Here is a 16,679-nt window from a genome sequence, read left to right as displayed (position 1 = left end):
GATTTCAGACAGCAGAAACCCAGCGGCTATAGAGCCTGCTGGTTGTCAAGGGGTTAAGGACCACCTCTAACATATATTTGAGTAAATACTTCCTCATTAAATAACAGGCATCTTCTCATAGAACTGCACTGCGTCAATTATCTGTTATTCCTCCTAGAAATACGTTAAAAAACATACCAGTTGGGGGTCTCTCTCTGCACAGTCTGATATGTCCAGTTAAAGAGGACCTTTCATGGGTCCAGACATTATGAAATAACTAGCAGGTTATGTAGGGTACTGTGCATGGATGTAATATTGCTTACTGGTTTGTCTAGGCACCGCTCCGTTCGCCCGCTGTGCCCCCCTGCAGTTTTCACAGCTGGTATGCTAATAGCATCGGTACAGGGAGGAGGAGACTGCCCTTTTTCTCAATGGGCATTCCTTCTCCCTGGCTGTAGCACGGTCCGATAGCAGCGGAGAGCGTCACAGCCAAGGAGAAGGTGAGTTTTTTTATTTTCTCCCTGGCTACAGCCAGGGAGAAGAAGACGTCCATTGAGAAACCCTGGGAGTCTCCTCCTCCCTGTACGATTCTATTAGCATAGCAGCCAGGAAAACTGCAGGAGGGCACAGTGGGAGAACAGAGCGGCGCCCAGACAAACCAGTAAGAAATATTACATCCATGCACAGTGCCCTACATAACCTGCTAGTTATTTCATAATATCTGGATCCATGAAAGGTCTTCTTTAATGTTGACATCACCAGACTGTGTAGGTACATGACCATTTGACAAGGAGAATGACAACTCCCAGTTGTCAATTCATTCATAAATATTTAGGAGGAATAGCAGAGAACTGGTACATGAGTGAAGATGCTCCAGAACTGCTATCGCATGGAGAACTGGCAGGTCCACAGAGGCTGCAGTACAGATAGGGTGAAACTTTCCATTATACTCTCCGGAGTCTGCCTCCCTAAACCAAGTGAATGGCCTTTTAGAAGGGGAAGATGAAAAGTAAGCTGTAGAATGTAGAATACAGCCTAGAAGTCTTGTCCAGAAAGCGGTCTTCGATATGCTTTTTTTCTAATTTGTTTTTTACATCGATGATCTTGGACAAAATGCCAAATATCCAACAATAACACAAAAATAGCATGTTATCGGAGAGAACTCACCTGCAGCTTGTCTTCGCCTATCTTAACCGGCTTTCCTTCTTCTACTAGAAGGCCTTCAAGGCTCTGCACCGTTGGAAGTTTCTGATGACTTTCCAAATAGACACGAACTTTAAGGTCTACATCCAGAGTCATCGTGTTGATTTTTACCGTAATGTTGACAGTGTCTACAAGATGATTGCCGTCATTGTGTCTGTAAACCACATGGCCATTCTTTAAGTCTTGATGTGTAAAGGATTCTTTTATCAGATTCTGGATGTAAAGCTTTCCATGTTTTGGTGGGGATGAAATGTCATACAGAACGTCACGGTCACTTTCAACATACATATTAGTGGCGATGCTGAAGTTGGAGGTTGTCAATGTGTTCTCTCTGCCTTTTTGCACCAACAATCCTGTGTTGTTGACTATCTTAATGTAGGGCTCGGAGGCACTGACTTCTAGAAGTGAAGATGTGTAATGTTTCCCATCTGTTACAAACAGGACAAAGCGACCGTAGTCTGCTCCATGATGTATGAAGAGCACACGGTTATTCTTCAAGTCCTCCTGGGTAAACTGGTAGAGTTTTTTTGAAGTATCATTAGATGAAACAAGATCTCCATTGGGAATGCCTCGCCTGGTGTAGAGTAATTGTCCGTCATCGAAGTCTGTGTCAGGATCATGGTAGCACAATTCCTCCAAAGTTACTAACTTCTTACCATTCCGCACCACGTGAAATAAATTGTCAACGACACGGACGGGTTTCTCATCATTCTTTAGCTCTATAGATATATTAAAAGCAAATTCTGTCTCAACGGCTGTTGTATCCGGATGGACAGTTTCAGGTTCAACTGGTAGAGAGGATGTGAGAACGACAAAGGTATCGGACACGGTTTCGGAATTATCATGAACGTACATAAGACGTTCACTCAAAATATCTTGGCTGGAGAAGGAGGTTATGTTATCATTGCTTACAAGGGAATCTGAGAAATTAATTCGCTTTAGCTTTCCATGCAGGGGACTTTTCAAAACCTTGAAGAAAAACGTTCTGTTGCTTAAGGTTTGTACAAAGAGTTCCTCTTTCGTAATAATCCTTGTCTCTCCCTCGGCTAATGACAAACCTTTATTAGTCAAAATGATGCTGTCCAAGTCCGCTTTAATGTTAACGGCAAATGTAAATGGCTTGGATTGCGCATATTTTGTGAACAATGTGAGCTCAAAGGAATCCTGGGAATCCTCATGTGGTTGTTTGCTTAACACATACTCAATGTTTCCTTCTATTATATCAATCTGGGTGAACATGTCTTCTTTACTTAAAATGTTGTTTCTGTTCATAATGGTTCCTTTGCTGGGCAAAGACTGTATCTTATAATAAATTAATACGCTGTCCATGTTGACTCCCTCCACCGCAGCTTGTAGGTTATCATAACCAAACATAGCCTTTTTGGCATTCTCGATGGTTAAAGGAACATTTTGAATCAATACATATTTAAGCCATTTGACTTTAATTGGAAAGAGTTGTTCTTCACTGGAACGGTTTGCTATGGTGACTTTAAATCTAAAGCTATCTATTACATCGGCTTCTTGAATTTCTTTGAAGGTGTTAAGGTATCGGATCCGGTCTCGCTCAAGAGATCGTTGAGTAAATGAGACTACTGTCTTCCATTCATTTCCAGAACTTTTCCTCTGAATTTGACCAAATTTTGGTGTCTCCATTATGTCATACCTTATTTCCACATCCTGGTTCACTGCATTTGTTTCAACTCCTAAGTTGCTCGTCTTTAGGAAACTACTTGAGCCTTGTATTACTTCAATACCTGTGTTGTTCACAATTTTATATTCTAGTGGAACAGCCAAAATTCTCAATACAACCGTGTTACTCACTTTATCAGCATCACTAACCCTCAGCACAAGCCTTGCATTCTTTACCCCATGGTGGACATAAAAAATATTTCCTTCAAGCAGTTCAGAGTAAGGAAAGGTGTTAAGAGCTTTATCCGGATCTTTCATGTTTTCTAGATATCCAGCATCTACATTGAGGTTGCCGAGTACAACCAGATTTAGATTTTGTGGTTCTGTGTCCACATCAGATATCTTTATCAGATTACCAGTAAGACGTTTCTTGGAGCTTTCAAGTAATGTGAATAAATTTCCTTCTGGTAGAGACAGTTCTGGCGCATCGTTAGATGGTGTTACAGTGATGCTGAAGATGTTAATCTCTTCTCCTTTCAGATAGGAGGGCATCTCATTCTTGCTAGTTGTAGTAACAGTAAAGCTAAAGTGATCACTTGTTCCCTCTAAACCATCATGAACATAAGTAATTCGTCCATGCCACAGGTCAAGCATAGTGAAAGTTCCCTTGTCTTGCTTTAAGGAAACATCTATTTTTAACTGTCCATGTGAAGGATGCTCGACAACCTTAAATGCTACTTGCGACTGGCGAAGACCCAGCTTTTTATAATCCAAATTCAATTTTATATGTTTAGATTGTAAAGTGGCTTTGCTTCCTTCTGCGACCACCAAATTATTAAGTACAAGGAAGTTATCTTTTTGATTATTCTTGGGTACCATGGTAGTAACGACTAAAGTTGTAGGTGCCACAGAGATTACCTGTGAGGTTCTCGGTTGTAACGTTGGAACAGTGCTCAATGCAACCTCATTTCTACAACCAGGAGATACATCTTTCGTAGCTAAGGCATTCTTTAGTCCAAACTTTACAGAGTTCGCTTTTATGTTTTTAATGCACCCTTTAAATGATCCTCCTTTAGTATGTTTCCCAGAAAGCGTTGCTAAGCCTAACCTCCTTACATGGTCTCGAGAAGCATCATCAATGCCACCTACATACAAAGAGCCATGTGTTTTAATATGGATGTTGTGTAAAGCAGTTACAGTTTTTTCATCTAAAGTCAGATGAAGATCCCTTGAACTTATAGTAAGTTTAATGTAATACCACTTATTTTCACTAAGAGTACTTGACGAATCCAGCTCTACCACATTTTTTCCTTTTCCAATACTGGCTCTCAACATCCAATCTATTATTTCTAGGGAAATGAAATCATCAGCTTTTCCTGAGTGATACAGCAGCAAGCCTCTTCCAGCTGCTGCTTGCAGTAAACACTCCCACACAGCGTCTTCAGCAATGGTCCAACGAGGAAAAGCCAAGAAGGACTTCGAACTGAACAAACTAATTGGGTAGTCTTCACCTAGGAAAAACTCATCGCTGCATCCGAGGGAAACCTCATGAACGCTTTTCTGACCAGGGTATGGTCGAAGGGAAGAAAGTAGTTCATACTCATTGAACAAGACATCGTCAAGACAACCTCTGAAATATTCATGTGTGTCTTTCACGTATGAAGTTTTCAGGTTTCCAAGTCCACCAACGTAGAGACCATGTTCAATGTGAAGTTTATTTGCTGCACCAGGATTCAGAAAGCTGGACTTGACATTTGAGTCTACCACGAGTGTAACTTCTGTGTTTTGATGGTCAAATTTAACCAAGTGCCATTCCATGTCATCTAAACGAGGTCCATGGTTGAGGAAAAGTTCTTGTTCATCATTCCCAAGTCTGAATTTAGCCTAAAAGTAAAAAAAAAAAAAAAAAAAAAGCAAACAGACATTTATAGGTTAACATGATTAAAAAGTGAAAATGCAATGAATGTAATTATGAAAAATACAAAAATACTAAAGGATTATGATTTAAGGCATGTTCCACATGTACTAACTGATGTAATAGAATATATTGGCTCCTTGGGCACCAGATACACAGAACGGATATCGGTCATGTAGAGAAAATCAAGTTTGACTAGGTTGAGTCAAGCTTCAAACTCTGGTCAGTTAGATAGGATGGCACTCATAAGCTGCTACAGCTCTACCTCCTAAATGTACCGTAATTCTTTCAGATACTGCTCACCCTCTAAGACGGATGACATACAGTCAGGTCCATAAATATTGGGACATCAACACAATTCTAACATTTTTGGCTCTATACACCACCACAATGATTTGAAATGAAACAAACAAGATTTGCTTTAACTGCAGACTGTCAGCTTTAATTTGAGGGTGTTTACATCCAAATCAGGTGAACGGTGTAGGAATTACAACAGTTTGCATATGTGCCTCCCACTTGTTAGGGAACCAAAAGTAATGGGACAGAATATTAATCATAAATCAAACTTTCACTTTTTAATACTTGGTTGCAAATCCTTTGCAGTCAATTACAGCCTGAAGTCTGGAACGCATAGACATCACTAGACGCTGGGTTTCATCCCTGGTGATGCTCTGCCAGGCCTCTACTGCAACTGTCTTCAGTTCCTGCTTGTTCTTGGGGCATTTTCCCTTCAGTTTTGTCTTCAGCAAGTGAAATGCATGCTCAATTGGATTCAGGTCAGGTGATTGACTTGGCCATTGCATAACATTCCACTTCTTTCACTTAAAAAAAACTCTTTGGTTGCTTTTGCAGTATGCTTTGGATTATTGTCCATCTGCACTGTGAAGCGCCGTCCAATGAGTTCTGAAGCATTTGGCTGAGTATGAGCAGATAATATTCTCCGAAACATTTCAGAATTCATCCTGCTGCTTTTGTCAGCAGTCACATCATCAATAAATACAAGAGAACCAGTTCCATTGGCAGCCATACATGCCCACGCCATGACACTACCACCACCATGCTTCACTGATGAGGTGGTATGCTTAGGATCATGAGCAGTTCCTTTCCTTCTCCATACTCTTCTCATCACTCTGGTACAAGTTGATTTTGGTCTCATCTGTCCATAGGATGTTGTTCCAGAACTGTGAAGGCTTTTTTAGATGTCGTTTGGCAAACTCTAATCTGGTCTTCCTGTTTTTGATGCTCACCAATGGTTTACATCTTGTGGTGAACCCTCTATATTCACTCTGGTGAAGTCTTCTCTTGATGGTCGACTTTGCCACACATAGGCCCATTTCACACGGGTGTTGCGGGAAAATGTGCGGGTGCGTTGCGGGAACACCCGCGATTTCTCCGCGCAAGTGCAAAATCTTGTAATGCGTTTTGCACTCGCGTGAGAAAAATCGCACGTGTTTGGTACCCAAACCTGAACTTCTTCACAGAAGTTCAAGCTTGGGATCGTTATTCTGTAAGATTGCTATTATTTTCCCTTATAACATGGTTATAAGGGAAAATAATAGCATTCTGAATACAATAGCGCTGGAGGGGTTAAAAAATAAAATAAAATTTAACTCACCTTAGTCCACTTGCTCGCGTAGCCGACATCTCCTTCTGTCTTCATCTTAGCTTTGTGTAGCAACAAGGACCTTTGGTGACGTCACAGACATCACATGATCCATCACCATGCTAAAAGACAAGTGGACTAAGGTGAGTTAAATTTTTTGTATTTTTTTTTTTAACCCCTCCAGCGCTATTTTACTATGCATTCTGTATTCAGAATGCTATTATTTTCCCTTATAACCATGTTATAAGGGAAAATAATAATGATCGGGTCTCCATCCCGATCATCTCCTAGCAACCGTGCGCGAAAATCACACCGCATTTGCACTTGCTTGCGGATGCTTGCGATTTTCACGCAACCCCATTCATTTCTATGTGGCCTGCGTTACGTGAAAAACACAGAATATAGAGCACGCTGCAATTTTCACGCAACGCACAAGTGATGTGTGAAAATCACCGCTCATGTAAACAGCCCCATAGAAATGAACGGGTCGGTATTCAGTGCGGGTGCAATGCGTTCAACTCAAGCATCGCATCCGCGCGGAATACTCGCCTGTGTGAAAGGGGCCATACACCTATCTCCTGGAGAGTGTTCTTGATCTGGCCAACTGTTGTGAAGGGTGTTTTCTTCACCAGGGAAAGAATTCTTCGGTCATCCACCACAGTTGTTTTCCCTGGTCTTCCGGGTCTTTTGGTGCGTTCCTTATTTTTAAGAATGTTCCAAACAGTTGTTTTGGCCGCGCCTAATGTTTTTGCTATCTCTCTGATGGGTTTGTTTTGTTTTTCAGCCTAATGACGGCTTGCTTCACTGATAGTGACAGCTCTTTGGATCTCATCTTGAGAGTTGACAGCAACAGATTCCAAATGCAAATAGCACACTGGAAATGAACTCTGGACCTTTTATCTGCTCATTGTAATTGGGATAATGAGGGAATAACACACACCTGGCCGTGGAACAGCTGAGAAGCCAATTGTCCCATTACTTTTGGTCCCTTAATAAGTGGGAGGCACATATGCAAACTGTTGTAATTCCTACACCATTTACCTGATTTGGATGTAAATACCCTCAAACTAAAGCTGACAGTCTGCAGGTAAAGCACATCTTGTTTGTTTCATTTCAAATCCATTGTGGTGGTGTATAGAGCCAAAAATGTTAGAATTGTGTCACTGTCCCAATATTTATGGACCTGATTGTATGTGATATCTGTTGTGGTGAACATCACAGGAACCAATTTATCAAGCAAGCTTACTGTCAGGTTAGCTTTAAAGGGAGTCTGTCATCAGAGACCTCACTATGAAACCAAGAGCAGAGTAAGATAGGTAGGTCACCTGAATAAAACAATTCCCCCCTTTCCTGATCTGAGGCCTTTATCTCATAAACACTAACTTAAGCCGTATTCTTATCAGTAAGATACAAATTGGGCTACGATGAGTGTTTATGAGCTGTCAGGAGATCAGAGATAAAGCTTCAACCCCCCATAAGCTGAGTTCCCTGAGGGGACAGTGTAAACGCACAGCCTGCTGCTAGAGAATCTCAATGCTGTACAGAGAAAGGGGCTGAAAATTTTAAATAAAGAAGAAATTGAAAAAAAGATTTTAGCACAAAATGAGTAAAATTCAATAATAAAAATAACGCCCCCAAAGGTGTCCATAGCTTTTAAAGTGTCACTGAGCTTTCATGTACCTTATGCTATAGTGACATATCAAAAGGTTTTGATTGGTGAGGTCTGTGTGATGAGACCCCCACTGATCCCTAGAACCAAGAAAGAGAAGTGTTCACACAGCGCTCTATCCTTGCTGCAGGAAAAAGACTTAGTAGAAAGTTTATTGGCTCACCTCGATTCAGTCTCCTGGAGAAAGCGACAGTGTAGCGAGTGCTTCTTTCCCCTTACTCTAGACATCTGGTGGTCTCAGGGCTTAGACCCCCACAGATCAAAGCCTCTGATATATTAAAAGTTTTATGAAAGCTCAGTGACCTTTTAACAGTTTATTCGAAGTCCAAATAAATACAAAAGAAAAATGGAAAACATCTTAAGAAGGTATCAGAATACAGAAGAACATGGAGACGGAATTAGGAAGCTGCTGTACCTGTACATGTCCAGAGCGCAGCTCCACCAAGCAGTAGTCATGTTTCCCGGCTGCCAGAAAGAGGAGACCATTCGCTTTGCTGGTTCGGAAACGTAACTGAAATAACGACTTGGAGAACAATTCCATTTTTTTCAGTTCCACATAACTTTCACCAAAGAAAGAAGCTGCAAAATGGAATATTCAACCAAATTAAGCTACAGAGCAAAAAAATATGGAAATGTATTTTTACAGTGACCTGCATTGTAGATAAGGGAAATATTGAAGTGGCTTCCACACTTTATAAGGGTTAGAGCATTGCTTCTCTTATAGGGTTATTTCTATTTACCACATGTACGCTAGGTGCGGGTCCCATCTATAGAGAGGTGGCCACCCGTGCTTACTTGCCTATTTTTAAAACTTCCATCGAAGTACTGGTAAATGAAAAGTTGCACAGCCTCTTCATTAACAGAGGTGGTGAGAGGGGGCCCCCATTCTTGAGATAAGTACGTGTCCTAAACTGTGAATATGCCATAAATGTTTGAGATGGGAATAACCCCTTAAATAATAAAATTCTGAGTCTGCAGCCACCACTAGGGAGAACTTACTACATACAGCATGCAAACCACTTGCAGTAAGCTACTAAGACCTCCCCCTAGTGGTGGCTGGGGGCAGACAGAATTTTTCTCTTTTATATGTACAGTTCCTATTTATACACCAGGTTATGCTGAATAAACGGTTTCACACATAAGAGGGCATTTACCGCAAAATATTGTGACTTTTTGGGGCGTTTAGAGCCCACACCTGCCACTTTTCCAAAAAGTGGGTGTAGTGGGGCAAAGACTGGGTGGAGCAGGACAGAGACTGGGTGAAGCGCGGGAGACCACACCTGCCCAGCACATTTATTATAATCTACATCAGGAAACGGGCATAGATTATACCTGAAATCTACACCAGCTCCCTTTCTGGTATAGATTTCCGTTTTGGTGCACAGATGTGCTACAACTTAATAACTGGGGTGCACCTGATGCCAGCGGGGACAGGTTAAAGCCAACATGTCTGCACCTGCGCAAAATTTAGATGCAGGAACAGTGAATTTGGAAGAAGAGGGAAAAGACACAACGGAACAATGGGGGTGAAAACAGTGAAAAGGGAAGCAAAGGTATATTTTAAATGCTGTTAAAATCGAGGTGACGGATCCCTTTAAGAAAGTGCAAAATGCGCCAAACAGGAATTTAGTTGCAATTCATTTCAGCAATCTTTGTTCTTAAACTGGAGTGTGGAACCCCCGTGTTAATAAATGTGGGCCTATGACAACACCTGTATATCCAGTGCCGATCACACATGGATCCTGTAATGCAGTCTGAAAAACCACGACTAATGCAAAAAAAAAAAGCGCGACTTAAACTAGAATTGTGACAATCCAGCGACTGGAGAAATTTGTTACATTTGATACCCAAATCCCTCTGTTAAGAAAAGACAGTCATAAAACCAACAGAATAAATCCAGCGGTTTCCTGCATTCCAGGTGCAGCGTGCCGAGACGTGCCGCTACTTATCACTTTTTCCGTCATTCGGACACCTTTATGAGAGCAGTTAAAGGGCCTCTCATTAGACAGAAGTGCTGCACACAAAGGTGCCAGCCCGAAGTGGGGGAGGCCTCTCTGCTTCTGGTCGCCTGCAGAAAAGGTTTCACAAAAATGTACACTTTTATGTTAAAAAACGGACACAAATGTATTGAAACATATGCACATCCGTCAAATGTATACGTACACATAATTGCATACATTTGCATATGTTTTTTTACTATACGTCTAAACGGATCTGCTTGGCGTACAGCAAAAACGAGATGTGAACAGGCCCTTACACTCATAGTACAGCATTGTATGGATGTGGCGATGATATAGGATGAGCTCAGAGCACTAGACTGATAAAATGGCAGATCGTAGTCGGCCACGTTCCTCACAGGGGGGCGCATATGCATTAAATCCTAAATATTCCTGCAACTGTATCTTGTGCTGACTGCACATAATGGGGGTTTACACGGCCCAACTGTCGGGCCGACTAATGGAAACAAACGCACATTCCCTATAATGGGCTCATGTAAATGAGCCGCTAAACGCTCGTTCATCAGATGAAAGGATGATCTTTCATGCAGTCCCGTAAATCATCATTTCTGGCCAGCAGAATGCGCTGTGTGAACAGGGATCTGCTGCCCAGAAACAAGGAATACATATGAGGACGAACGATGGCAGTAGCTCATTAAGAGGACCGTAGTGTTTTGCGGATCCGCAAAATACGGATGCCTGCCAGTGTGCGTTCCACAATCTGCGGACAGCACATGGCCGGCACTATCATAAAAATGTCTATCCTTGTCCGCAATTGCGTACAAGAATAGGACATGTTCTAGCTTTTTTCTGTTTCAATAGTTTTTATTGGTTTAGTATCAATAAAAGATAATAGAGGACAATAAAATGCAGTTCCACCTGCTAAACATTGTGGATGGAAGAAACTATATGTTTGTCTTTACAGCATGAGACAAACAGACAAGTGGATAATATTATTATAGTAAAGACGCATTATCAAGATTATTAACAGTTTCCTCAAATATACCTTATTCTGGTCTATATGAATTGCTATGAATGAGGGATGGTAAAATTCCCAAGAGGAAAATACAGTATTGTTCTAGCTTTTTTTGCGGAGCTGCTAAATGGAACTACGGATGCGGACAGCACAGGGTGTGCTGTCCGCATCTTTTGCAGCCCCATTGAAATGAATGGGTCCACACCCGTTCCGCCAAATTGCAGAACGGGTGCGGACCCGTTCATACGGCCGTCTGAATGGGCCCTAATACAGTGGAAGTGATTGCTACATGTAAAGGAAGCTCTTACCTGCACTAACAAGCAGGCAATTATCAGGAAGGAACGGTCTGTTCCCCATAATTGCCGGCTCCATCGGGCAGCAGTCTAAATGCGCCTTTAAAGGGAGTCTGTCACCACTATATGACCATATACAGCACTTACATGGCGCTGTAGCACAGCTATACATGATTGATTCTAATGGTACCTTTGTTATTTTCTTTAGACATCCAGAAGCTGGAAAAACAACGTTTATTTCATATGCAAATGAGCACTCGCAAGTGCGCAGGGGCGGCGTTCCGTGTGTAGGTGCCCAGGCTGCTCTGCCTTTTTAACCGTTACTCCTCCCCAGCCTCTTCCTTTGCCCGCCCTCCTATTCCCTTGTATCATCCCTAGGTCCGGCCGAGATCCCGCGCCTGTGCACTGCATCGCCGGCTGGCGCATGCACATTAGTTGAATTGATGCCGTACCCAAAATGGGCATTGCAGTGTGCATGTCCTTGCCCGGCGAAGCAGTGCGCAGGCGCGGGATCTCGGCCAGACCTAGCGATGATACAAAGGAATAGGAGGGCGGGCAAAGGAATAGGCTGGGGAGGAGTAACGGTAAAAAAGGCAGAGCAGCCTGGGCACCTACACACGGAACTCCGCCCCCAGGGCACTTGCAAGTGCTCATTTGCATATGAAATAAACGTTGTTTTTCCTGCTTCTGGATGTCTAAAGAAAATAACAAAGGTACCGTTAGAATCATGTATAGGTGTGCTACAGAGCCACAGACTCCCTTTAAAGGGTTCATCAGAGGAAGACAGTCCCCCTTGGGGGCATGTTACAGGGCTGTTCGGGGTCTGCATAGCTACTTCCGCTAGTCACTGCACAGGGCCGACTGAAAGGAGAAGGAAAAAGCTGGTGGTGAACAGACCGAGCCATATATGTACAGCTCTTAGTCATTAGGAGATTAAAGATTTTTAAAATAAAACAAATCTCTTAAAAAAATAAAATAAAATAAAATTCCTCAAAATGAAAAAAATAAAATAAATGTATACAAAAAAAAGAAAGAAAGAGGGGCGGCTGCTGCTCTTATTTTCCAACGAGACAACAAAAATCTGAATTGGACTGGTTGCCATCTAATGTTTGAGGCCAAATGAGAAAACTGAGGCATTAAAATCCCACATTCTGTAAAGTGCATCCATCAGCATGATCAATCCTATTAATTCAGCCCTGTTTATGGAGCACCAAGGGCAGGCCTAGCCCCTCACAGCTGCGATTCACCACCAACTTCCCCCCTCCCCTTGAGTGACAGGACCATGCATCCTCACTGTCTTCCTCTCTGGTCCAATAATCCTGCTCATGCGCCAGTGAATATTCAACCGGCGCATGTGCATTTCAGATCTAAGCATCAGGAAAGATCCAAACTGCACATGCGCCGGTTCTGCATTCACTGGTGCATGAGTAGAATTATAGAAACAGCCAGGACAATGAGGAGGCCTGGTCCTGTCACTCACGGAGAAGGGCGGAGTGGTGAAGGCAGAAAGGCAGTTGTGAAAAGGTGCTAGGCCTGCCCTTTAGTGCTCCAAACACCTAATTATCATATTGAATAAAGTGCACAGTTCACACATAAGCGTACCAGATAAGCGCTGTTTACAAGCGTGCTTATCAGGCGTTTACATACGTGCGAGGAAACAAGCAAACGCCCATTGTCGCGCGTTCCCGCTAGGTCTATGGGCGGGAACGCGCGACAATGCGCCCCAAAGAAGCTCCTGTACTTCTTGGGGCGTAGGGCGTTTTACAGCGCGTTCGTACGCACTGTAAAACGCTCAGGTGAGAACCATGCCCACAGGGAAGCCTTGGTTTTTGCCTGTTGAGCGTTTTACAGCGCGTAGGAACGTGCTGTAAAATGCTCAGGTGTGAACCCAGCCTAAAATGGAGTTACAGATTTGAAATACTAAGGGATTGTTTATCTCATCATGATCAACCTAGCCATGCAACTTGCTCAAATCTACGCCAGCTCCCTCGCTGGCGTAGATTTAAGTTGTTTTCTACGCCAAAAACAGGCGTAGAAAATAATAAATGAGATGGGCTGGCCCGCCACCTTCTGCTGCCACCAAGGAAAAGTGGCGTGAGCGGGTAAAAATCCCAGATTCGGCCACAAATCCCCTTTGCGACAGAATCTGTGACAAAAGTTCGCCAAAAGTGGCGTACGTCTCATAATAAATTTCCCCCTTAGTTTTTAGCTAACATTTGCGCCCGTTTCCGCCCCTATCATGCCTAACCGGCCGTGCAACCCAATATTGTCACACGGAAAAGAACACTTGCAACATTTTTTATGTCTAAAAGTGTCGCAAGTCCCTTTGTAAATGTCACGCAGCCGGTTTTACGTCGTGTCCACGGGAAGGGCGGGCGAGTGCCGGGGGCCTGCTGGGGTTGGAGTCAAATTTACTAACATTTTCGCCTGGCGCAAAAACTGCCACAGATGCACTTCATTTATGATAAGGCGCACGCCTAGTCATAAATAAGACAACTCTAATGGCAGCGTTAAAAGACGTGCCCCGTTGACACTCCCAGCTGCGTCCCTGTCTGGTACTGAATGGGTTACAGATCTCCAGGGCGTGTGGAGGGCTGTAGATGGCCTCCTGTATATTTTCGGAGGGTGAAACTCTCAGCTGTTGGGCCTTTAAAGTGGCAGATGACATCTGTTACTCCTCCGCAGATTACAAGCTGGAGAAACGTAGATGACAGAGGCGAGACACAGCCGCCGCAGGGCGACACTCAACATGCCGTCTGAAAGGAGTCACTAAATGTAAGGACGGACATACTGCACAGGGGCCCATGACAGAAGGGGGCCCGCTGCCACCCTGAAAGTACCTGCAGTATATGAGATTGCATGTGAGGGGCTGTTCTAATGGATTTCGTGGCTCACAGTGAATACATAAGAGACTCTATGATTGGAGAGCAGGGGCCCCATACTGTTCTTGTGCAGTGGCCCCTGGTGGTCTTTGTCGGCCACGGATTACACATGAACTGCCACACACACATGTATATACAACATGAAGGACAATACAGGGGACTAAAGAGACCTATGGTGGGGTGAGAACTTCTTATTACGTGCCGCCTCTGTGTAAAATGGGAGACCCAATTCTCATGATTAGCGGGGGCCAGTGGGCAAGAATAACATGGTTATCCATAAGACGGAAGTCAAAACGGAAGCCTTTTACGAAGCATTCCGTTTTGATCAGTCATAATAGAAGTCTATGGGCAGCATAACGGATCCGTCTGGTTCCCGTTATGCAAGACGGGAAACTAAGTCCTGTCGACAGGACTTTTTTTTCTGTTCTGCATAATGGAGACCAGACGGATCCGGTATGATTCCCGTAGACTTGTATTATGACGGATCAAAGCGAAATGCCTCTTAAAGGCTTCCGGATAACCATGGATAAGTCTTCTAGGTTACCATGTTATAACGGAAAAAAATGACGGAATCCATAACGGTGATGTGAACCCGCCCTAACAATTAATAAACTATCCCAATATCTGATTGGCGGCGGGGGGGGTCTGTCACTCTGCATCCCCCCCCCCCATCACCTGTTCAGAAGCACAGCTGACGTGAATGGGAGCAGCGCTGATCGGGGCAGACCTGCACAGGAAAGCCTACTTACCCGGCTTCTGGATTGTTCTCTCCCCGGTTCCCAGCAGGTAAACTTCTGCTTTGACGCCGCTGCAGCCAATCGCCAGCGGCAGCGGTGACCTGCTCCCCTTCCGTCACGTGATCATTTGCTATGATAAAAGGGCAGCATGCTGCAGCGGCATGAAAACCGAAGTTGACATCCTGGGAGTGAAGGTGCGGGGTAAGCAGCCTTCCCTTCGTAGGTCTGCCCATGAGGGGATTCGAACCCAGGACACCAGTGCTAACCACTGAGCCACCCTGCTGCCCTGTACACTATTTAGCTCTCATTACAGACCAGGGGTCAGCAGCCTCCAGCTGAAGTGAAACTACAATTCTCAGCATGCTCCATAGGAGTTCTGAGAACAGCAGAGCAAGTATGCATGCTGGGAGTTGTAGTTTCACAACAGCTGGGGTGACAGAAGTTGCCTGCCCCTGGCCTAGACTGTGTCGTCAACTGTAAAAAAAGGAGTATTAAAGGGGTATGGAAAGTTATCCTCTATCCATCAGACTGGTGGGACCCCATACCCCGCGGAGCCCCCCCTGAAATGTAACGATCACCGGCGCTCCCATAGAAATCAATGGAGCAGCGATGTGCTTTTTCCACCGGCCGCTCCGTCCATTTCAGGGGGCTCCACCGGGTATGGGGCATCGTTCTCAGGGATCAGTAGTACCCCACTAATCGGATAGATAAACCCTAATAACGTTGTATAAATTTTAACCCCATGATATAAATAACGAAGGAAATGGTAAAAGGCAACCAAAACAATGGCGCGACTGGCGCAGGTGTCACATTTAACCAATTTCTTATCAGAACCTTGCGCCCACTTTAAGGGTAGAACCACACGGGTGATTAATTGGCACAGTAGTCACATACAGCATTATAAATACATGAGAAGCAGGGTTCCAGTTGGGGCAGCAAGCAGAGATCTTGATAGCGGTGCAGCACTGACACCAGCAGTGTGTGTAATCATTAACCCTTCTCTGCATAAAACCGGGAAACCCCTCAGCTTTAGCGGAGTTAACCCCTCACTGCCTGGGGGAGCTGCGTCCGCACAATGGTGGGCTCAGTGCCAGGGGTCGCGGGCACAGCCGCCTCTTACCTGGTGCGGGGCGGGCACAGGAGCTGCAGCACAGCACGGCTCCCAGGACGAGCACAGCCCGGGGGACGCTCATTCTTCCTGCGGGGGGTCATGGACTCCACTCTGACCCGAGTTCCCGAACTTCAGCGCCCTGGGAGCCCCTCTGCTGGAGCACGCACGGCGGCGGCCTGACGTCAGGAACCGGGAGGGGACGGGGACCGAGCAGCGAGCAGCAGAGAGTGCGGCGAGGAGGGGGCGCAGGGGGGTAGTATTCCCTCAGGTAGGAGGGGACAGGTCTGCAGCCAGCTGGGGAGGGGACTACGACTCCCAACATGTCCTGATACATACAAGTGCAAATGGTAACCCTGTTCAGAGGGGCCTAGGACCCCTACCAACAATGAAGGGGCTGCACTGACACACTAAACACCCGGGACTAGACTGCAGTTCACAATTCAACCCACAGTAGGGGGCGGCGCTGTTTTATAAAAAGCATCAAGCCCTCTCTGTCCTCAGCATTGGTGGGCTCCCATGGAATCAATGTCATATGTGCAGGTGGCAGCAGTACATATGGAGGGGCAGCAGCAGCGAGGGGCATTCACTCATTAGAGGGGCAGCAGCAGTGAGGAGCGTTGACTCATTAGAGGGGCAGCCACAGCGAGGGGCTTTCACTCATTAGAGGGGCAGCCACAGCGAGGGG

General features: G+C 44.6%; 1 protein-coding gene across 1 annotated transcript in view; it reads right to left on the bottom strand.

Moving 5' to 3' along the window:
* Positions 1–16,155, bottom strand: part of LOC122924798 (chondroitin sulfate proteoglycan 4-like) — a 41,719-nt gene extending 25,564 nt beyond the window's left edge. The window contains exons 1-3 of the mRNA XM_044276233.1: positions 16,004–16,155; positions 8,414–8,577; positions 1,147–4,695 (exon numbers count right to left, since the gene is read on the bottom strand). Of these exons, the coding sequence (XP_044132168.1) occupies positions 1,147–4,695; positions 8,414–8,577; positions 16,004–16,076 (3,786 nt within the window). The 5' untranslated portion in view covers positions 16,077–16,155. The remainder of the gene's footprint in view (positions 1–1,146; positions 4,696–8,413; positions 8,578–16,003) is intronic.
* Positions 16,156–16,679: the final 524 nt, after the last annotated feature.

This window comes from Bufo gargarizans, chromosome 1 (assembly GCF_014858855.1).
Source record: "Bufo gargarizans isolate SCDJY-AF-19 chromosome 1, ASM1485885v1, whole genome shotgun sequence".
NCBI lineage: Eukaryota > Metazoa > Chordata > Amphibia > Anura > Bufonidae > Bufo > Bufo gargarizans.
Note: the sequence above shows the minus strand (reverse complement) of the source record. Positions and strands in the feature narration are given on the sequence as shown.